This window comes from Macaca thibetana, chromosome 17 (genome assembly GCF_024542745.1).
Source record: "Macaca thibetana thibetana isolate TM-01 chromosome 17, ASM2454274v1, whole genome shotgun sequence".
Classification (NCBI taxonomy): domain Eukaryota; kingdom Metazoa; phylum Chordata; class Mammalia; order Primates; family Cercopithecidae; genus Macaca; species Macaca thibetana.
Genome location: NC_065594.1, coordinates 9,752,787 through 9,776,494, shown reverse-complemented (window position 1 = coordinate 9,776,494; position 23,708 = coordinate 9,752,787). Strand labels below are relative to the sequence as shown.

Sequence of the window (23,708 nt, the reverse complement as noted above, 5' to 3'; positions counted from 1 at the left end):
CAATTCTCCTGCCTCAGCACCCCCGAGTAGCTGGGATTACAGGCTCCTACACCACGCCTGACTAATTTTTTGTATTTTTAGTAGAGACAGGGTTTCACCATGTTAGTCAGGCTGATCTTGAACTCCTGACCTCAGGTGATCCACCTGCCTCCGCCTCCCAAAGTGCTGGGAATACAGGTGTGAGCCACCGGGCCCAGCCATAAAACAAGTTTTAAAAAGTTTTTTTGTAAGTAGAAATACAAATAAATCTCCCAGAAATGAAAATATGCAACACTGTATGCATAAATAGTATGTCATATAGCACAATTTTGTAATTCATTACCAGCCTTTAAATCCGCATTCTATTGTAAGTAAATATTAATTGAAAAAGCAAACAATTTACATTTCATAATCACAATATAAAATCTTCAGGTCTAAAATACATAAAGTTCTCTGTGAATTAAAATATCATGAAAGAGCTCAAAACACATGGTTAAATAAGTTATATTTAATTAGTAAGATCTTCAGCTAAAATATAGCACCTATCCTTGAATGGGCAGTAAAACAAGAGAGGAATCCTCCTGCATTGAAAGAGCTGTATGCTTGCCCAATTATTATGATTACACAAAATAATAATTTAAAAATTCCTTCTGTTACATAGAAAACCAGGCCCATGGCGGAGGTGGAGCAAAAGATGTAACTTCGTTCCAAAAATAATTATCTGGGATAAGAAGGGTAGTGATTCAGGCTGGGGGAGAAACCATTCTTTAATTCAACTGGGAACTGAAGTAGGGACTCTAGAAGGGAAATGGTACCTGCTAAATGCACCACAAAAGCCCCTCCATCTAAACTCTAGGATCTTATGGAAAAGGCTCCTTCGAAATGAGTATTCACTCAACAGATCAGTGGCTGGGGGTGATGAACCTGGTTAACCACAAGGAGCCTGGTGAAAAGTTTTAGAGTGACAGAGTCCTATATCTTGACTGTAGTGAGGGTTACAGAGCTGTACACGCTTAAAAAGGGTCTCACTATATGTAAATTAGACTTTGATATAAAGAAAAAAGAATATTCATTTCATCTCAGAGTTTAGAACAGTTCTTTAGGCCTAGAGGAGGAAATGTCAGAAATCTGGCATATGAAAAATCAGATTTTTATAAAAACAGAATAAATATATATGTATAAGTCCATAAAAACAAAGCAGATATACAATAATTATATATCAATTTTAATAAAATGTAGGAAAAAAGTGAAAATTAGGGGACAGAAGCATGAGTCAAAGAAATATGTCAAAAGCTGTCCAGCATGTACAAAAGACGCCATGCTTCCAGATATATTATAAATATATATATATATACACACACACACATATATATACATATATATTTTTTTTTTTGGAGACAGAGTCTCACTCTGTCCCCAGGCTGGAGTGCAGTGGTGCGATCTCGGCTCACTGAAACCTGTCTCCCAGGTTCAAGCGATTCTCCTGCCTCAGCCTCCTGAGTAGCTGGGACTACAGGCACATGCCATCACACCCAGCTAATTTTTGTATTTTTAGTAGATACCGGATTTCACCATGTTGGCCAGGATGGTCTCGATCTCTTGACCTTGTGATCCGCCTGCCTCGGCCTCCCAAAGTGCTGGGATTACAGGCGTGAGCCACCGTGCCCGGCTGTATAAGTATATAAATATGTTATAAATATATTGTCAATATATTATAAAATATCATATTTTATAATGATCTGGAAGCATGGTGTCTTTTGTACATGCTAGATAAATCAGTTGCAACAACTGATTTTATTATAAAATATAAAAATCATTTTTTAATATAAGTTAAATGTCACTCATTGAGAGAAAAACTAGAAGGCACTGATACTTTACATAATATGGGTAATTACTAAGAGGGAGTATCGTACTCTGCTACTCTAACATTACTAGAAGAGTTAATACAAGGATAAAAGGAAAATAAAACAAAAAGCCCTTTCAAAACAAAAACAAACAAGAAACCCCACAGCTCCTTTCTGTAATACTAAAAAGATTTAGAAAGTTTTGGTCAGACACTCTAACTCACTTGCTGCACACCACTCCCACAGGCCAAAAACCAAGTCACAGAGAACAAAGAGGTCCCATCCTTGTGCCCTTTCTAAAGGCGAGGAAGCTTTCTCAAAATGCCATCAGCATATTTCTCTTAATATCCACTGGCCAAAACTGTACCACATGTCCATTCCTAAAGCAATCACGGTAGGGAAACAGAATTACTATGGTTGGTTTAGATGAGATTCTAAACCCTGTGTACATGTAACAATCATGTGGGGTTTCTAAAAATTACTGATTTCCTGAGCCCCATCCCTGAGATTCTAATTCAAATGCCCCTAGCATTGGCATTTACTTTTAAATTCCCTCGGTGCTTTTTAATGCACAATTGAGGTTAAAAATGCTAGATCTGTCTGCTAGGAAACGTACTAGAGAAGCAACTAATGATATGCCCCTAAAATTCTCCTGGTTCTGAGAACAGCACCCACTCTCAAGAGGGGGAACACCAGCCTGCATATTTATATAGAACGGCTCTGCCCTACAATAACCTACCCAGTGGTAGATTCCTAAGTCAGACCACTCAGATTCTCTCTCCCAAGAAGATGATCATCCAAGGTAATCAAACAGTGTTATACTTCCTTATGATGTACGTATTTCTACATGGTAGATGAGTATAATACAAGCAAGTTATACCAATTACTTACCTAATGTGCATCTAAGCTGGGGTTGAAGGCTAATAAAAATTTCATCTCTAACTTCATTCAGACAGGTCTCTATCTCTGCAAATATTTCTGAGGTAAGTTTTTTACAATCTCCATCTAAGAAAATACAAAGAACATTATCAATTCCTCATCGATGTGTATCTTGCCACAGAAAACTGAGACATTCCCAAGAATGAAAGCTGAGTCAGTAAGTTCTGCAAACAGAGACAAAAAGCAAAACACAAAATTTCCTTAATTCTTTCTCTGTGGTATACCATATATTCCCTTAATGTATGTTATCAGCACAATATCATTAGTACTTACCTAATGGGTAAAATCTCGGGGAAAGCCTTTCTCACCCATATAATCACAGGTCTAGCAAAATAACCTTTCAGATACTATGTCTATATCTAAAACAGCTAAAGAAGTTACCTCCTTATGTGCAATTACTTATACTACAAATGATTTATTCATTTATTCCACTCTGTGTAACTTTTATTGAACTTAGCCAGGTCATAGGAACAGATAAATTTATAAGGAGTCTTAATAAAGTTACAATTATTTCCCAAACTAATACCTCGTATATTTCCCTTCTTTTTTTGAGGAGTCTGAAGGGGTCTTCAGTGGCAACATAGTGTTTATTTGGTTCCACATCCTGCTTTGTCTACACAAATTTGCTTCATTAAAAACTCTGACCAGCCTGGGCAACAGAGTGACACCCCTATCTCTTAAAAAGAAAGCTGGGTATGGTGGTACACACCTGTAGTCCCAGCTACTCAGGAGGCTGAGGTAGGAGGATCGCTTCAGCCCAGGAGGGTTAGGGTTCTACAGGGTGCAGTGAGCCATGATCTCACTACTGCCCTCCAGCCTGGGCAAGTGAGACACTCTCTCAAAACAAAAACAAAAACAAAAACAGAACAAAAACAACAAAAAACTGGCTAGTTATTATACAGTGACTGAAACATAGCACTTGTTTGTGTGTGTGTGTGTGTTTGTAGACAGGGTCTTGCTATGTTGCCTGGGCTGGTCATGAACTCCTGGGCTCAAGCAATCTTGCAGCCTCAACCTCCGGAGTAGCTGGGCTTACAGGCGCATGCCACTATACTCAGCCGAAACATTGCTTTAGTAATCATTCTCCTATTGCCAAACATTTTAGTTGTTTCTTTTTTCACTATTATAAATACTATTGTGATAAATACCTTTGGGCACATATCTATGTTTTGGATCACTTCTTTATGGTAATATTTATTATCTTCAAAATGGAATCACTGTGACAAGAAACTATCCAAGATTAGTAAGAAAATTATTTTGAATAAAAGACTCCGTATGCATCTGACTCTACTTACTCTTAAGCTACAAACAGATCTTTTCACTCACATCTCTTATAAATAATTCATACAGCCTGATCGCACTCTGCTTATACGTTTCCCTAATGAAAATATCTGGATTCGCTTGTAATATGAAATAAGCATTAACCAGAATTTTTGTTATTTGACCACACCAAAAAACACTTACACTGCAAAGTAATGCAGCTCAAACACATAATTAACAACCAGATTATAAAAACTAAAATTATTCTGTAAAAAATTAGTAACAGATAAAAACATGAAACGAAAGTTAATTCTAATATTGAACTGTTGCTCTTCTGCAACAAACAACGGAACTGTCACCTACTTAACACTGGGGTTCCTGTAATTAGAGAAAGCAGAAATAGAAGAAAAGTCAAGGCAAAAATGCTTGTGAGAAATTGAATTTTAAAAACTGCAAAAAACTGTAAATGACTGACACATACAAAAAGGTTCAAAGAAAACCTACATTGAAACAAAGTATTTCTTACCTAACAAAACCATAACCTCTTGAATGTTCTAACCAAAGGTGGTTAGAAAGCACTGAGGTATTTTTTTCTACATAATGAAAATGGAATTATATATCGGTACAACCATTCTGGAAAACTGTATTCAGCAAGACCTTTAATATTCATATTTTAATATCTCTCCTAGGATACTAGTCAGTAATGAATTCAAAAGATATATGGATATTTGTCCTGGTGTTAATTCATAACAGCAAAAACTAGTAACAGCCTGAATGGTTAACAACAGGGAAACAATGTATAAGATCCATATAAAAGACTGTAAGACCAACTCAAAATTTTTAGCACATTAATGAATAAGAAAATACCCACAATGTCAAGCAAAGAAAGCTTGGTATGATGTCACATCTGTCCCCAAAATATATATGGCCAAGTAAGATCAGAAAAAATATGTATCAAGACACTTCAAAAGAAGCTGAATAAAAGTAAGGATTCTTGCCCTACAAGGTAGCCATAATAATTTAAAAAGTATGAGTGCTGGGTTAGACAAAGTAACCAAGAGGATGAAATTGAGAGTTAAGGAACAGCTGCACACATACATGAAATGTTGATACATGCTAGAGGTGGCATGGCAGACCAAGGGAGAAAATAAAGTAGAGCTACAAAAACTGGCTATGCAAATGGAAAAAAAAAGGATCCTTACCTCATACCACATATCAATATGAATTCCAACTGAAAGAGGAATTTCAATGTCAAAAGCAAAACTATAACTTTTCAATGAAAATATAGGTGAATGATTTTCTGACCTTGGGAATAGCAATAATTTCTTTAAAAGGCCACAAACATTACTAGCTCCAAATGGGAAGGTAAAGACTTCCCTATACATCAAGATAGCTTTGAAAAAGTAAAAACACAAGCTGCAAGTTGGGAGCAGATTCAGCAAAACATCTGACGTAACTCTAGCAACAAAGATACAAGAACAAACTCAGACAAATCAATTAAAACGTGACAATCAATAGAACAAATAGGGATAAGATACAAAAGGCATTTCACAGAAGAGGGAACAAATATGAGCAATATATACACATAGAGCCAACAACCTTTTCAAAATGTGGAAATGGCAAATCAAGGTCACAGACCATTTTATATCAAAGAGCAAAAATCTCAAGTGTGAAAATAAACCAAGGAGAATATATGGATCAGGAAGAGCTCTTACATACACTGCTAATGGGAGAACTGATTGGTACAACCACTTTGGAAAACTACTGTCATTATCTTGTAAATTTAGACATGAGAGTCTATAATTTTCCATTCCTCTGGTATACAGAAGGGAAACTCTCATACTGTGCCTCAGGAGACTTGCCCCCAAATGGTCACAGCAGCAGCATTTACAATGGCAAAAAAAAAAAACAAACAAAAAAAAAACCAACTGTCCACTGACAGGGAGACGAATATACTGTTATATTTACAAAATGGAAGTATTATATAGCAATGAAAAATCAATGAGCCACAACTACAAGCAGCCCCATAAATTTTTACAAGAAAAAAAGGTCCCATAAGACTTACTGTACAACCCCCTTGTTTAAAGTTCACAACAAACTAAATTAGGCAACACAAAGTGGCCCCTCTTCATCCGTGGTTTTGCTTCCTATGATTTCAGTTACCCGAAGTCAACCATGGTCTGAAAATATTAAATGGAAAATTCCAGAAACAATTTAAAAGCTTTACATTTCATGCCATTCTGAGTAGCATCATGAACTCTCTTGCTGTCCTGCTGTCTTCCATTGGCAACGTGAATCTTCCCTTCGTCCAGTGTATCCAAGCTGTCTACACTCCCTGCCTGTGGTTCACTTAGTAGCCATCTTGGTGACGCGATCTATTGCCATGGTGTTGCAGTGCTCGTGTTCAAGGAACCCTTATTTGACTTAATAAAGGCCCCAAAGCACAAGCATAGTGATGCTGGCAATTCAGATACGCCAAAGAGAAGCTGTAAAATGCTTCTTTAAGTGAAAAAGTCAAAGTTCTCAACTTAAAGAAAAAAATCATATGCTGAGGTTGCTGAGAGCTAAGAACAAATCTCTTATCCTCGAAACTGTGAAGAAGGAAAAAGAAATTGGTGCTAATTTTGCTGTTGCATCTCAACAGCTAAACTTATGGCCACAGTGCCTGATAAGTGTTAAGATGGAAAAAGCATTCAATTTGTGGGTGGAAGACACAATAAGAAACAAGTGTTCCAATTGGCAGCAACATGTTGAGCCACATTTACTTTACCTTTTTTTTTTTTTTTTGAGATAGAGTCTCACTCTATCACCCAGGCAGGCTAGAATGCAGTGGTGTGATCCCAGGTTCAAGTGATTGTTCAACCTCTGCCTCCCGGGTTCAAGCAATTCTCCTGCCTCAGCCTCCCAGAGTAGCTGGGACTATGGGCGTGTGCCACCACGCCCAGTCAATTTTTATATTTTTTAGTAGAGATGGGGTTTCACCATGTTGGCCAGGCTGGTCTTGAACTCTCGACCTCAGGAGATCTGCCCGCTTCAGCTTCCTAAAGTGCTGGGATTACAGGTGTGAGCCACTGCACCTGGCCCACATTTAATTTATTCTTAATTAAACTTGATCGTAATTATGTAGGTATAGGGAAAAACACTATATATACAGGGTTCAGTACTATCCGTCCCCCATTATCTGAGAAGGATATCTTCCAAGACCCCACTGGATGCCTAAAACCTTGGATAGTAACTAAACCCTTTACACATAATGCTTTTTCCTTTAACTACATACCTATGATCAAGTTTTATAATTAGGCGTAGTAAGATTAACAACAACTAATAATAAAATAGAACAATTATAACAATACGCTGTAATGAAAGTTACATGAATGTGGTGTCTCTCTCTCTCTCTCTCAAAATATATTACTGTACTATACTCATCTACTTTCAGACCTTGGGTTAAATGAAACCAAGAAAAGTATAACTGTGATAAGGGGAGACTACTGTATACTGTTTAGATATATACATGTAAGGAAAACTGAGAAAAGATGGAATGATAAAACACACTCAGATAATGATTACTTATTGGGGGAGGCAGAGAATGGGATGAGAGGAACACATAGGTAAATGTAAATTATTGGGAATGTCTTAATTCTTCATGCGTTGGGAGGTGGGTTCATAAGTATCCTATTTTACAGAGAATAAAATGAAAAACATATCCCTTAGGGTGACAAGAGATCTTAGGAGGTTGTGTGATTATGGATGATTTTTATTCACTTCTTCATTCTGCTTTTCAGTACACTTAAAACTAACCACTATTATCCTGACAGGCTAAGTAGAGATACAAGCACAGCCTCACAGTTTTGAAAAAGACTGCCTAGGCCGGGCGTGGTGGCTCACGCCTGTAATCTTAGCACTTTGGGAGGCCAAGGCAGGCAGATCATGAGGTCAGGAGTTCAAGACCAGCCTGACCAACATGGTGAAACCCTGTCTCTATGAAAAATACAAAAATTAGCCGGGCCTGGTGGCAGGCGCCTATAGTCCCAGCTACTCGGGAGGTTGAGGCAGGAGAATTGCTTGAACCTGGGAGGCGGAGGTTCCAGTGAGCTGAGATTATGCCATTGCGCTCCAGCCTAAGCAACAGTGAGACTCCATCTCAAAAAAAAAAAAAAAAAAAAAAAAAAAAAAAAAAAAAAAAAAAATCACAATAGCAAAGACTTAGAACCAACCCAAACTAACACAAGGACAGAAAACCAAACACCACATATTCTTACTCATAAGTGGGAGTTGAACAATGAGAACACATGGACACAGGGAGGGGAACATCACACACTGGGGCCTGCTGGGGAGTGGAGGGGTTGGGGAGGGATGGCATTAGGAGAAACACCTAATGTAGGTGACGGGTTGATGGGTGCAACAAACCGCCATGGCACATGGATACCTATGTGACAAAACTGCATGTTCTGCACATGTACCCCAGAACTTTAAAAAAAAAAAAGACTGACTTTGGGGCTGTCAGGATAATGTCACTGGTTATCTCAAGCTTCGTGATACTGTTCCCGGGCTCCTTGCTCCCAGGCCTCCAGAAAACAGAAGCAACGGATGACATCTTTCCCACATGCTGGGAGACAAAACTCAACATTAATGTTTTCAAGAATTAAAGACAAATAGGCTGGAATGGTGGCTCATGCCTACAGGGAGTACTTTGGGAGGCCAAGGCAGGAAGGGTGCTTGAGCCCAGGAAATCGAGTCCAGCCTGGGCAAGATAGTGAGGCCCCCATCTCACTGTCTTAGCTGGGTATGGTGGTGCACGAACGTAGTTCCAGCTACTTGGGAGGCTGAGGTGGGAGGCTCATTTGAGCAGGGGAACTCAAGGCTGCAAGGAGACGTGATCATGCCACTGCACTCCAGCCTGGGTGCCAGAGTAAGACCCTGCCTCCAAATAAATAAATAAATAAATAAATAAATAAATAAAAATATTAGTACCAACCTTTAACGCCACTCAATTGATTGGTATACAGAAGTGTATTTGCTTGATTATATTTTGTAAACAACCGCCAGAATATAGATTCCTCCTTTGAGCACAGTCCAGTCACGGTGTTCTTTAATTCTTCGGAGTGCACCAAAGCTGACAGGATACAGTCTAACCAACAGAGAGCATAAGCATTTTTCCACTGGACACATAAAGTCTGGGGAAATGATGTATATTTGCTCTCCAATGGCATTTCTGGTTTAGATGTACATCCTTCATTTTGAGGGGAAGGTCCACCAGTTCCAGAGACATCAACTGTAGCAGGATCTTTTGTAGTAGCCATGTCAACAGTATCAGCTTCCAAAATCTCATTTCGCTCCAAGGAATCAGCTGTCCTAACTGGATTCTGTTGACTACTACTATCAGGTAAGTTTGATGAGCTTTCATCATATACTTCTCCATTATGTTTGCTGTTCAAAACTTGTTCACCATGAGTAACAATATGATTTCTAGTCTTTTTGGAATTTGCTAAAAGAAATGAATCTTTATAGCTGCTTTCCAAGCTCTTCCTTTTCTGAGGCTTATGTGGAGTGTGACATTCTTCCGAATCAGGAGAAATTAGGTTATTAAGTGATTTAGAGCCCAAAGGATAGATGCACTGGAAAATAAAAATAAAATGATAAAAACTATAAAAATTCAAATAACTTCATGTTTTATAGTTTTCATATCATGAAAAACATGTATAGAATTTTAGCATTAATTTGATGACAGGTTATATTTATACACATAAATTTGAAAAACTTAGAGACAAACTACTTAATCAAAAATTTGGCCTCCAAAAGAATAATTTTTTTCAGGTTAATTTGAACAATCAAGGGTTTAATCTGAGTTGCGCAAGAGTAAGCTAATAAGGAAAACATATTTTTGCTTTAATAAAAATCTAATGTTAAGTGAATTTAAAATTTTCTTTTTTTTTTTTTTTTTTTTGAGATGGAGTCTCGCTCTGTCGCCCAGGCTGAAGTGCAGTGGCCAGATCTCGACTCACTGCAAGCTCCGCCTCCCGGGTTCACGCCATTCTCCTGCCTCAGCCTCCCAAGTAGCTGGGACTACAGGCACCCGCCACCTCGCCCGGCTAGTTTTTTGTATTTTTTAGTAGAGACGGGGTTTCACCGTGTTAGCCAGGATGGTCTCGATCTCCTGACCTCGTGATCCACCCGTCTCGGCCTCCCAAAGTGCTGGGATTACAGGCTTGAGCCACCGCGCCCGGCCTGGAAACTTTTATTTCTTAAAAATAAAATGGAAGTAGGCTGGGTGTGGTGGCTCATTCCTGTAATCCCAGCACTTTGGGAGGCTGAGGCAAGAACACCTGAGGTCAGGAGTTCAAGACCAGCTGGCCAACATGGTGAAACCCTGTCTCTACTAAAAATACAAAAAAAAAAAAAATTAGCCAGGCAAGGTGGCGTGCCCCTGTAGTCCCAGCTACTCAGGAGGCTGAGGGAGAACTGCTTGAACCCGCAGGCAGACGTTGCAGTGAGTGGAGATCACGCCACTGCACTCCAGCCTGGGCAACACAGCAAGATTCGAGACTCCGTCTCAAAAGAAAAAAAAGAAACAGAAACTAGAATGGTTGCCAGAAGCTGGGGGAGAGGAAAACGGGAAGTAGTTATTTAATGGGTACAGAGTTTCAGTTTTGGAAGATGAAAAAAAGTTCGAGATCTGCTGCACAAGTGATATACCTAATACTCCTGAACTCTATACTTAAAAATGGTTAAGATGATAAATTTTTTTACAATTTAAAAATCAAAACAAATTTTTTTAACAGAAAAAAAATTCCTGAGATGAAAACCCTTTGTGAATCTCAAGCAGTCAAGATCATGGTATATGCATCCTACTTACACCTCTACTTTATTCAAAACAGTAATAAACCTTTGGTTCCAAAGGAATGTATATCAAAAAAAAAAGAAAGAAAAAAACAGTAATAAACCATAAGAGGCCCCAGAACTGCAAAACTTAGTGAGTTCCACCCACACTCTTTGCAAGTGTCTTCACTGACTTTTCTTTATATAATCTGTGCTCCCACCATAGGCCAATCTGGAATATAATTTGTCCTTGCCCCGATTTTTCCCTTATAAATTAACAATTTCAGATTTTTATCTTTATTTTTTCTTTTTATAGAATTGTGTTGCCTCTTTCCACATGTTCTAAAGATTTGTATTTCTTTATACCTGACTTGTTTCTATTTACAGTGAACATGTATCATTTTTATAACTAGAATAAAGCTTTTAAGCTGTCTTCAATAAAGTCATAAAAATATACACAAAGCATTAGTATTTTAGCCCAGCACAACCATCTAGTATCATTTAAAATCCAATGCTGAAAAAAACCTAATCCTGTCTCTTTCACTGAGTTTTGGAGCAGCTTAAGTAAACTCCTGTACTCATTCTTGTGAAATAGGAAAAAGGAAAACATATCATGTCTTCTTATACTTATATAAGTAATTATCAACAAGGTATGGCCAAAGACAAATTATAATAATAATGTATTCATTTTACAAATGGAGAAAACAAAAAAATCTTTTCTTTGATTACTTAACCTTAATGATTTAAAAACTTTATTATAAATTTCATGGGTTTTTTAAAAAGACTAATTAAATGTTCCAAAGTAAACGCTGAATGATAGACTACTCCACGAAAAAAAAAAAAAAAGTTAAAACTTCCTACTGTTTAAAAACACTTGAGAGTTTCAATTTGGTATAATTTTGGACCAGTCTTGAATATCAGTGTACAAATCAAGGAACATTTTAATGTAAATACCTGATTAAAAGAGGTTTTCCAAATGGTTCTTTGCAATTTATAGCACAGTAAACTCCAAATTTTATAACAGAACTCTTTTGAAATAATTTGATTCAGAGGACTTACACAGGGATCAGCAAAGTTTACTGGTAAAAGGCTAGATGATATTTAGATTTTATGAGCCACATAGTCTGTGACAACGACCCAACTCTGTTGTTGTATGCAAAAGAAGCCATGAACAATACATAAATGATTGAGCATGGCTATGTTCCGGTAAAACTTTATTTATGAACACTGAAATTTGAATTTCATTTAATTTTCACTGATTATGAAAGGGTATTCTTCTTGGTTTTTTTTTGTTCTGTTGTTGTTGTTGTTTGAGACAGAGTCTCCTCTGTCACCCAGGCTGGAGTGCAGTGGCTCAAACCTCGGCTCACTGCAACCTCTGCCCCGGCTTCAAGCGATTCTCCTGCCTCAGCCTCCCAAGTAGCAGGGATCACAGGCACACGCCACCACACCCGGCTATTTTGTATTTTTAGTAGAGACGGGTTTCACCATGTTGGCCAGGCTGGTCTCAAACTCCCGACCTCAAAAGAATCTACCCGCCTCAGCCTCCCAAAGTGCTGGGATTACAGGTGTGAGCCACCGCACCTGGCCTTTCTTTTGATTTTTTCTGGCATTTTTTCTTTTGATATTTTCCTAACCATTTAAAAAACATAAAAATCATTCCTTGCTTGTGCATCATACAAAATGTTTGCTCACCCCTGGTGTAAACCAATCTACTTCATAAAGTACATTGGGCTCTTATTGCTGACTAGAAATTTAAAAAACAATAATAAATTACTCACGTTCCTTTTAACATTTCCAAAGTATATACTTAAAATTCTTGATTATATGTTTTTTGCCTTGTCACTTAAAAAAGAATGCTTCAAAAACCAAAAGTCCGGGCCAGGCGTGGTGGCTCACGCCTGTAACCCCAGCATTTTGGGAGGCCAAGGCGGGTGGATCACCTGAGGTCAGGAGATCAAGATCATCCTGGCCATAGTAAAACCCCATCTCTACTAAAAATACAAAAATTAGCTGGGCATGGTCGCGCATGCCTGTAATTTCAGCTACTCAGGAGGCTGAGGCAAAAGAATCCCTTGAACCATGGAGTCGGAGGTTGCAGTGAGTCGAGATCGTGCCACTGCACTCCAGCCTGGTGACAGAGCAAGACTCCGTCTCTCAAACAAAACAAAACAAAACAAAAAAACAAGCAAAACTAAAAATCCATGTAGTGCATCTAACTTTAATAGCCAAAAACCTATCTCCTGAGGACTAGGACTTGTCTATTCTTATGGTCCTGATCTTCTCCCCAAAACCTTGCTCTTCCAAGTCTTCCCAGTTCAGTAATTAGCGATTCCATTCTTCTAATTTTTCAAGCCAAAAATCTTGGAACCATCCTTGATTCCTCTTTCCAAACCCATATTCCAATCTTTCAGCAAATCCTGTTGGCTTTACCTTCAAAGTATAAATAAACTCCAACCATGCCTCAACACCTCTGCCACCACCCTATACCCCAGAATACTGCAACTGCCTTTGACTAGTCCAAAAGGAAAAAAGCTTTTTTTCCTTTCTACTTATCAATCTAAATAAAAAGAAAGAGAAAGAAGCTTTTAAAAAGAAAGTGACATTTATTCAGGAATAAAGTATTCCAATGGGAATACACATGCCATAGTAAACTGTGTTCAGGGAGGTAAGGGAAGACAAAAGGTTTTTAAAGGAAAATGAGAAGGATCACATACTTGTTTTGAGATAATTACCCTTGGCTACAAGGATCAGTAACAAGGATGACACCAGCCCACGGCTGGACCAGGCAGTTGTTGGGCAGATGTTCTTGCAGAAGTATCTTCTGTGTAAGTGATGACGGTCTTTGTGCAAGGCTGTGGTTTTTGCAGTCTTTTGGGATATTTTGGTATTTATGCATGAAAGCTCTCTCTTCATAGCCTTTCCTGGCTCTATTTGTCTTTTTTTTTTTTTAAAATAGAGACAGGGTCTCACACCCTGTCATCCTGGCTGGAATGCAGTGGCACAATCATAGCTCACTGCAGCCTGGACCTCCTGGGTATGGTGCTGTGCACCTGTAGTCCCCCTCCCAAGTAGCTGGGACTACAGATGCACACCACCATGCCCAGCTAATTTAAAATTTTTTCTTAGAGACAAGGCCACACTATGTTGCATAGGCTGGTCTCCATTGCCTAGGATCAAGCAATCCTCCTGCCTGCCTCAGTCTCCCAAAGTGTTGGGATTACAGTTGTCAGCCACTTGCCTGACCAGGCAGGAATTTTTTTTTTTTTGAACACAAATTACTCCATTTGGATTCTGACAATTTTCATATATTCTATCCTCCCAGCACACTTTTGTGACCAGAGGTGTGGGGGCTTTTTCCCCACACCAAGCAATTCTCCAGAGGACACCAAATGGGTATCCTATAATCCAACTCCATTTTGATGTTATCTACCTAGAGACCATGTCAGACCCTACAGGTTGAGGGCTCCGTTCCACGACTCCCTCCACTTCAGATGCCAATCCCACATCCAGAACACCAGTATATCTGACTGACTGGCTACAAAGGTTCCCACTCCCGCTTCTTGGGCATAAGTAGTTTGCAAGGACGGCTCACAGAACTCAAACGAACACTTATGTTTATTGGTTTATCCTAAAGGGTATTCTAAAGGATAGAGATGAAGAAATGAGTAGGGCAAGGTGTGGGGCAGAAGAGGTATGAAGCTTCCACTTCCTCTGGGCATACCACCTCCACATGGCACCAGCCCCTCCAGCAACCCAGACACGCGTTAAATCCAAATCTTGATATTTTCATACAGCTTAATCTCCAGCCCCTCCACTCCTTTCCTGGAGGCCTGTGGGTAGGGCTAAAAGTTCTCACTCATTAATTCTCTAATCATGTGGGCTTTCCAGCTACTTGCCCCATCTGAGGCTATCCACGGCTCCATCCTAAGTCACCACATTAGTATGAACCCCAGTGTTAGCAAACAGGCTCATTATGAATAACAGGACACTCTTGTCACTCAGGAAATTCTAAGAGTTTTAGCTCTGTGACAGAAACCAGAGGCAAGGACCAAATATAATTCATATTATACTATAATCTCCCTGCTTTAGGTCTTGCCCATTACATACATTTTCAACAGTGCAGCCACAGTAATGCTTTTAACACTGAAGTCAACTTATGTCACTCCTCTGCCAACATCTCTGCTATGGTTCCCGGTTCCACCCATAGTAAAAGCCAGAAAGCTTACAATGGCCTATAAAACCCTACTTGGTCCAGCTCCCCCATTATTTTTCTGATCCACCTTCTATCGCCCTGCTGGTTTCATTGCAGTAGCACAAATATCACAGGCAGCCTCCATTCTCTCAAGGCCTCCCTGGAACTTGCTTCCCCTGCCTAGCAAGCTCACTGCTCTACACCTCTTTCAGGCTTTTGCTCAAATTTCACTTTCTCATTGACGCATTACCCTCACCAACCTAATTAAAATTGCAAACTCCCCCTACTTTGGCATTCCAGTCCCTACTGCCTTATTTTCCTCCACAGCACTTTTTATCACATGACACAGAAACACATACTTGTTTATTGTCTTTCCCACTCTACGACATAACCTCCTTAAGGGCAAGAAATTTTTGTTTTATTATTGTATCCTAACATTGTATCTGGAACAATGCCAAACAGTGACACTCATAAAAAAACCATTGAATATATGCATAAAGAAATTTATATTTGTAGACATGCCTGGGATTACTTTACTTCAAATTATACCCAGCATAAGTATCTATTAACAACCACGTGATTAAGTCTAGTATTTTCCAAACCTGGCTGGCTGATGATCAGACTCATCCTCAAATGTTACAAAACCACAGAATTCTGGGCCAACTCTACTGAATCAGCATCTGGGGTTGATACTCAGAAATTTATTAAAAGCACTCTAGGTAATTCTGATGAACTGTTAATTTTTTGCTGGAATAAACAGATCCAAAATTAGAAGTCTGTATTCCAACCACAGCTCTGCCACCGTATCAGGATCTTATGTTCCTAAACCCTCTGAAATCCATCTATTTTCTTATTCATGAAATAGCAATACAAATCCTGCAAAGTTCTGAGAATTAAATGTGTATGAGACAGTCTCATAAACTGTCAAATACAATAAAATGTGGAGTATTATAGAATTTAATGAGCTGCTATATAAAAGCCGTACCAGTGGGTACAAATTACTATAATTTTAAAAGCTATTTAGAGCTTCTAAAAGGGTCTTTTAGACTTTACAAGATTCTATGCCCTATCTGGTTCACAGTATATATACTGGTTTTAGACTAACCAATTTCCAAAACAATCTTCCAGGTACATTAGAGATTCGCAACTTTTCCCATCAGTTGCAAAGATAAACCAAAGAGATGAGAGAGTAACTACTATACGCTAATAGCTAACAAGGACCTCCAAAAGGTTGAAAAAAAGAACTTGAAATGTATTTTCTCCTCTCTCAAGTCAAATGGCAATAAAAACAAAGATCTTTATGCAAAGGGAAAGGTAGGTGGAAAAATAACATTGTATACTAGACAGACTTAGAAACTGAGATTACATATTAAAAATCCAGCCTAAAAAACAAAAAATGAGTAAACTTTTAAAACAAGAAAAAAGCAAAAGAAAAAAGAAAAATCTTATATATACTATACAAGATTAATACTTTACCTGCAGATCCTCACACAAAAAGATAGATTCTTGAAAACTAATTCGGTAAGTCTTTAAGGCTTTTAACTTTCCCTTCTCTCTACAAGCAGGGCAATACTCATCTGATGGAACTTTAGCTGAATCATAATTCTAAAAGAGAAATAAAGCAAATTAAAATATAGACATTCCTACAATATATCAAAATATTAAAAGTTAGATGGAAAGGTAACCAGAAAAAAATTATAATTTTCTATTACAAATATCCTGCCAAGATATTTTAAACATGGCAAATAAAAGAAATGCATATAAGCCTTTAAGCTATTATTCCAAAAATAATTATGTTATGGTTTTAAATATTAAATGTTAAGTGTTAAGAATAGCATCAATTTTATTTGCAAGAAAAAAAGTAACATCAACTACCAGGGAGAATTTATGTACCATATTTTCAAAGAACAGTAAATCATAAGGTCTATGTTTTATTTCCACTTTCATGTATCAATAAAACAGAGAGGTAAACACATTAAAACAATCTTTCGCCATTACTGTAAGATTTCCGTGGAAGACACAATTTTTTAGAAGTTAACTGGTAACATCGCAATTGAATTTAAGTCTCAAAAATACAGAGGAAAAAAAAAACTTTGCACTCAGGCAAAAAATAAGTTCACTAACTTTTCCCAAATACCCCACCATGTGGAGTGAAGATATCCCTATATCAGTCCCTGGTCCAATCACTGGCAAACCATTTCCAATCTTCGGAGAATCCATCATTCCGAGTCATTGGCTAATTTATGTCACTTGAGACATGTCAATATCACTAACGATTTTTTCAATGAACCCTGGAAAAAAAAAGTCAATAGACAATTAAATAAAAATTCTATTTACTATAAAAAAGAACCATGCTATTTTACAAGACGTATATATTAAGTAGATGTTGAGAGCTATATGTCCTGGAATAAACATATTCTACAATTATAATCTTGAAGTGAAAATGATACCTACATTTACAAACCTAGCAAATTTGTGAACAGAGGGCAGTGACCAGTTTTCATAACAGACTCATTTGTGAACAAAGTAAATAAAACTTGTAGTAGAGGTAGCTACTATTTAAGGCAAACTATATTGACCAGAATTTGAAAACCTAACTTCTTAGGGTCTATGTACAATTTGAAACAAATATGCCAGCATTATACAGAGAAAAACCCCAGATCCATTGTGCCACTATCTGGCAGGAACAAAAGAAACAATGAACCATCTATTCCATACATTCCTATTGTTTTCAACTACCAAGAACATTAATACTTCATCAGTTGGAAAAAATACTACAATACTACTTATTAAAAGCTGCTAACAAATTATTATTTGTAAATGATCTAATTTATACCACATTTAACTTCTTTTGTTATCAGAACAAAAATATAAACACTGTCCTAGTACAAATTACATGTGGCAAGCTTGTTTTGAGCTTAGTCCCATGGTGTAGAACTACATTTAATAGAGTAAAAATTACGAGAGACCGGAGCTCAGTGTAAGCAAAAAATAATTAAGAGCATTTTAATTGTGGGTTTACAATTATAGGAAAATCAAATACAGGAGACCTTTAGGGCAAAGGAGAATTACCACTTAGCAGAAATGTTGTAAAATAATTCTAGGCATAAGTCTTTCCCAAATCCGAATGCATGATTCTATGACACCCATCTCCTGGGAATCGAGGGCTCATAATTCACTTTAAAAGCTAATTATGCTGTTCTGGTTCAGCTATATAAACTTCACAAACCTTTCAAGCCAAGGAATAACTTCAAAAATAAAACTGCTTTTTAAAGAAAGTATCAGTGAATCTTAATTTTCTATTCCTGAAGAAATAACCATAAGACAGCGTTTCTCAACCGCAGCATTACAGATAACTCTGACCAAATAACTGTTTGTGAAGGCTGTCCTATGTACTGACGATGTTTAGCAGCGTCACTGACCTTTACCCTCTAGATCCAACAGCCAAAAAAGTTTCCTGACTTGCCAAATGTCCCCCGGTAGGCAAAATCACCCCTTCTGGTGAGAACTACTGATGCTAACTTTTTTCTTTCTTTTTAGGCACAGACAACTTATTACCCTTTGGCTGGTTCTATTTATAATCTACTTACAAAAGGGAACTATGTAGGAGTCAAACTTCCATGGTTCCTGCTTTGCAGGCTTTGTACCTGCGGATCTTAGTCCCGAAACTTACTTGTAAAATTAGTTTCTTCTAAGAATTAAATGAGATAAAGATGTAAAAAGTTTAGCACCTGACAAAGCTACTATTTGGTGCTAATTTTATACTTCATTCTGCGTAGAGAAGCAGTACACGTTGTATCATTCTGCGGTACTCTCAAATAGGAAACTAGTAGGCTATGTACCTTGAATAAACTGTTTTTGATGAAAATTTCCAACTACCTGAGGGAACCTAGAAAACTTTTTCAAATCAAACGGTTTTCTCTTTGTCTCTCTCAATTATAAAATATAAAGGGCCTCCAAACTGCTCTCCTGATTCCGTCACCCAACATTTCAGCAGGAAAAAGATAGGCTGGTGGTTGAAATCCTGAATATATAGAATTCCCCAAAAGACAATTCATTTACTACCAGAGGTTTATTTGTCCATATGGGGGACATAAAAAAAATACCAGAGGTGAGCTCCCCAGGTCTTCTTCCAAATACAATTCACTTCGACTTAAATACAAAATCCTGGGGTGGATTTTACAACTTAATTTGACCCTAAGTAGCTGCTCTTCTTCCCTTCAAAAACAATCTGCTCCTCCTTCCCATATCTCACTTAAATGTGGGCGTCTCCATCCTTCGAAACACACAGGCTAGAAAGTCTGAGTTGTTCCCTATTCCTTATTTCCCTCACAGTAAGTCACCAAATTCTGTGGACAGTTCTGTGGAAAGGTCTCAAATCTCTACCTCTTTCCCTTCCATATCACTGTCAAAATGATGTCCCTGTAAGATAAGTCTAAGCCTGTCAATGCTTAGCTTAAAATTCTCTATTTACTCCAGCCTGATTACAGCAAAGTCCGTCAAAACAGCCCAATATAACCTAAAGGTAGTACTATGACCTAAAGCTCACTGTACTGTGAAAACAACCCAGCTTTCCAGTTCTATTTTCCTCAGCTCTACTTCACCCCCAGCATCTTTCTTCTAATATCCACTTTTCATACTTCTGTGGGCCACTTATACTCCAGAAGCCTTAATGTGAATTATTAGCCAAGCATGAACCCAGTTATATAGCACAATGAACGTGTCAAGCTGGCCCTGGGAATCGTAACAAGTATGCAATTAAACTTAATTCACACTCCTGTGTGCAAAATGGAGAAACCCAGGGAAACAGCTGTTCGAAGAGGGGGCCTTATACCCACCCATTTGAGCTTGCCTTCCGAGAGCGAGTAGGCTCGGCACGTGAACTGTCAAGAGCGAGGCCACAACCCACCTGGAAGCCGAAGAACAGGGTCGGCTTTCTGCACCCAGCCCTGTCTGGTACCAAACCCAACTATTTTGAATCAGAGACGAACAGGACCAAAGGAGGGAAGTTTCAACACCCAACCTAAGAAGCCCCAAGAGGCGCAGGGTCCGTTAACCCTGCCCAACTCCACGCTCCTTGGAAAACGAAAACAAACTCTGGTTTCTCTTCAGCGTTCACCTCTCTGCGCCCAAACGGATCTGTAAGTCCAACTCTATACCTTAATCATCATTCTTTCCCACTTGAACCCCGTCCCAGCCTAGCCCATCCTTTCAGCGCGCCGACTACCCCACAGGTCATCCCAGCTCTGTCTCTTTTCCCAATTTCGAGAGCGGAAAGAAACCCCTCCCTCTTCTCCGTTACCTGCCGCGGGCACTCCCCTTCTTGGTACCGGGTCGATCGGAACTCCTGTTCCAGCTTGATTTCCACCCTAGTTGCAACGTTCAACCCACGTTCCCCGCGGACTGCTCCTCCCCCACTCGCGTTTCCACTAGGAAGGCGGCTTCCGGCTTCAGTCCGCGGCAAAAGAGTCCTCCTTCCTGCTGCACGCAGGGCCTGAAAGAACGGAGGCGTGGCGGGGAAGGTGAAGACGTGAGCACTTCCGGTCGCGCTCCGCAGAGGCGTGGCTGTTCGCCCTGTGGCCGCAGACGCAGTTGCGACTGCGGCGACGAGCAGGGGCGGGGCCGGTGGTTGCTGAGCCCGCCATGTGTGAGTGGCTGGGTTTGGGGAGGCGACGTTTCTGGAAGCTGCTGGAAAGCGCCCGAGTGGCGGAGGTGGCGCCAGCGGCCAGGGGGTGGGGCGTGATTAAAACTAGTGCGCGGCCTGCTGCGGAGGGATTACGCTGAGGAAAGAGACCGGCTTCTGCGTCGCTGTTCCGTGGTCCGCGCGAGCGTGATCGGGAGCCGCTGGGCCCTGGGGTGACCCGCGGAGGTGGGAGAGGGAAGGGCTCCCGAAGCCGGCGGAGGTGCCATGGAGCCTCTCCGCCGGCGTGGCCTTCACAGCTGGGTCGCGCTGGGCATCCGTAGTCCGCTCTCCCAAAGCCTCGGTGGAGCCGAAGCTGCCACAGAGTGCATGTTCACAAAGGGTCATCACACACGGAGCTGCCCCTCCCTGTCTCCCTAGAGCCCATCTTCGAGGCCAGGGGCTTTTCTACCAGGATTCTGGGGTGTTTCTCCTCCTTTCCTCCCTCCCAGATCTTCTCACGGTAAGGGGAGCAGCGAAAGCACAGGGACTTTGCATTCCACGACCCGTTCTGACTAGTCAGCAGCCGTTCTGTCCCTGCTGCACTAATTCCAGCTGCCCTGCCTTGTTTTAACTTCAGAGAAAGGGGGAGTTCTCATTTGATAAGTTTAAGCCTCTGCTTTCGTAGGAAGGTCATGTGGCTTAAGGGACATCGTGACCGCGTATGCTATTTCTGCCTGTGCATTCTAAATCTTGGGGGCAGCATATTCCAGAAGTCCTTTTGGTCGATTGGTTATGTGTCCTAGGATAACATTTTGTAGTTTCAGACCATTTCTTTACAGACTAACCACAATTGGTATTTTGGAGTGTGGGGTTTTTTAGTCGTCTCAAACTAAATGATTATATTCTGGAATAATGCTGATAATTTGGGTAGGGTGGTATGGAGGAAACAAGTCTCGTGTAGAATAAATTATTTAGTAAGAAGGATTTTAGTTTTTGGTACTTCTGAATGCAAATGGCCAAGGAATCCAGCAGAGTTTGTTGGGGTTTGTCCAGACAAAAATAGGCTGGTTAGTTTACCTTTTTCTGTTGCTTTACTAGATTATTAATGTATTTGTATATTTAAGATCTAGCTAGTTAGGTTTTTATGAATTGTGATTAAAATTGGAGAAAGTAGTACTTCCTCCTGAATAGCCAAAACTCAGAGGGTTGTTTCTTGCTCACCACTGCTACTTCCATTTTTAGAATGGAATACACTATTTGTAAAAAACAAACTAGCTGAGTGTTAACTCATAAATTGAACAAAACAATTGGTTCAGTTAAAATATAGCTGAAATTGTAAGACTGCAAAATAACATCACCAAACTGAATTATATTTTTTAAAACATTGTTGTCTGCAAAGTTGAATTTTAGTCTTTTAGTGTAAATTTGATACTTTTTCAGAAAAATAATTAGTAACAGAAACAAAATGGAGGTGGGGCTTGAGTTGTAAAGAGAAAGGAAAGGATTTTAGTGTGTTCTGTGTTTTCGCTGTAGAGCTTTTTCCCCTTGTAAAAGGTAGTACGAGACTCACAAGATAAAGAGAAGAACTTGGATACAGGAGATCAGCAGAGATTGACTAGAAAACTCCTTTCGTTTATATTACAGAGTAATGGTCCAAGTTGAGAATAGTGTATACATATCTGCTTATTCCTATATATTTGAAATGCTTTTATTACATATCCTGGTCCTAGACAGAGTGCAGTACCTTCCAGTGGGATTAAAGCTCATTGCCTCCATCCGCTTGTGAGCAGTGTGGGACAGAAATTTTATTGACCTATTTCCAGTTATAAACTCATGGTTTAAAGGGAGGAAGCTTTTATTAAATTAATAACTAACGAACGGCTGCAGTAGTTCAGTGCTGCATGATTAGGATTTTCTTTTTTTTCTCCCTCTCATTTTAGCCACTCACGATGTCAGCTCTTGCGCCTTCTGCTTAGATTCCTTAACCACAGTACAAGTCTTTGGCCCAAACATGGAATATAAAAGCTACTTGCTATGATTTATTTTTCTAGTCTCATCAAAAAGATGAGAGTCGAAGTGACTGGCTGTACTTTCTAGAAGCACTCTATGAGTACAGTCTGTAATCCCACATCTCAGACTAACATTCAGAAAGCGCTGAAAACCAAAAACTTCTTAAGCTTGGCAACAAAATTCATTTGGTAGCAAAATATGACCTGAACTATTGAGAAGCTGTATATAGTCTTTATCCCATGTGTTTTGCTGAAACTATATTAATATGTTTGATTATGGGGTGCTGTCCTTGGCCCCTGGTATGTGGGATGTTATATATTGGTTTATATACCTTGTAACACTTAAAAATTGTATGAAATTCTTATTTCTAAAACATCCAACCCTCGGGTTTTAGTTAAGGAATTGTAAACCTGTATTCAATATTTTTGGCAACACACTTGTGCTATGCGTGTGTATATTTAAAAAATGAAGACATTTTAGTTCTTTCAGTAAATTCATATATGTTAGGATAGCAAAAGTACGTGTGTCATATTGTGTGTCTGTCACATCGTGCATCTATCATATTGTATACATGCAATGATAGAGGTATGCACAGCATATTCGTAAGTGTAGCCATATAGTGATCCAAATAAGAAATTAGTAGTTTAGCCGGGCGCGGTGGCTCAAGCCTGTAATCCCAGCACTTTGGGAGGCCGAGACGGGCGGATCACGAGGTCAGGAGTTCGAGACCATCCTGGCTAACACGGTGAAACCCCGTCTCTACTAAAAAATACAAAAAAAACTAGCCGGGCGAGGTGGCGGGCGCCTGTAGTCCCGGCTACTCGGGAGGCTGAGGCAGAAGAATGGCGTAAAAACCCGGGAGGCAGAGCTTGCAGTGAGCTGAGATCCGGCCACTGCACTCCAGCCTGGGCGACACAGCGAGACTCCGTCTCAAAAAAAAAAAAAAGAAATTAGTAGTTTAAGGGCTTAAGGTTAGTTTATACTTCAGGCTCTAAAATTTAGATAAAACATGACAACTCAGCCAGGTGTGGTGGCTCACACC

The 23,708-nt window shown here is 39.4% G+C and overlaps 3 protein-coding genes across 15 annotated transcripts in view; 1 reads left to right on the top strand and 2 right to left on the bottom strand.

Moving 5' to 3' along the window:
* The window catches only part of USPL1 (ubiquitin specific peptidase like 1), a 39,559-nt gene extending 18,851 nt beyond the window's left edge, over positions 1-20,708 (bottom strand). Inside the window, exons 1-5 of one of the 2 annotated variants that reach the window (XM_050766828.1) lie at positions 20,336-20,610; positions 17,158-17,324; positions 16,510-16,638; positions 8,998-9,637; positions 2,715-2,828 (exon numbers count right to left, since the gene is read on the bottom strand). In XM_050766828.1, the coding sequence (XP_050622785.1) occupies positions 2,715-2,828; positions 8,998-9,637; positions 16,510-16,638; positions 17,158-17,256 (982 nt within the window). In that variant the 5' untranslated portion in view covers positions 17,257-17,324; positions 20,336-20,610. Of the gene's footprint in view, positions 1-2,714; positions 2,829-8,997; positions 9,638-16,509; positions 16,639-17,157; positions 17,325-20,335 lie in introns of both variants that reach the window. The other variant, XM_050766829.1, reaches the window with a different exon arrangement.
* The window catches only part of ALOX5AP (arachidonate 5-lipoxygenase activating protein), a 734,005-nt gene that overhangs the window by 114,745 nt on the left and 595,552 nt on the right, over positions 1-23,708 (bottom strand). The gene's annotated exons all lie outside the window — the stretch shown is intronic.
* The window catches only part of HMGB1 (high mobility group box 1), a 979,364-nt gene that overhangs the window by 805,457 nt on the left and 150,199 nt on the right, over positions 1-23,708 (top strand). Inside the window, exon 1 of one of the 12 annotated variants that reach the window (XM_050766929.1) lies at positions 20,789-20,902. The exons of 10 other annotated variants lie outside the window; for them this stretch is intronic. The gene's annotated coding sequence lies outside the window, so the exon portion shown is untranslated. Of the gene's footprint in view, positions 1-20,788; positions 21,177-23,708 lie in introns of those variants that run through there. One more of the 12 variants, XM_050766928.1, reaches the window with a different exon arrangement.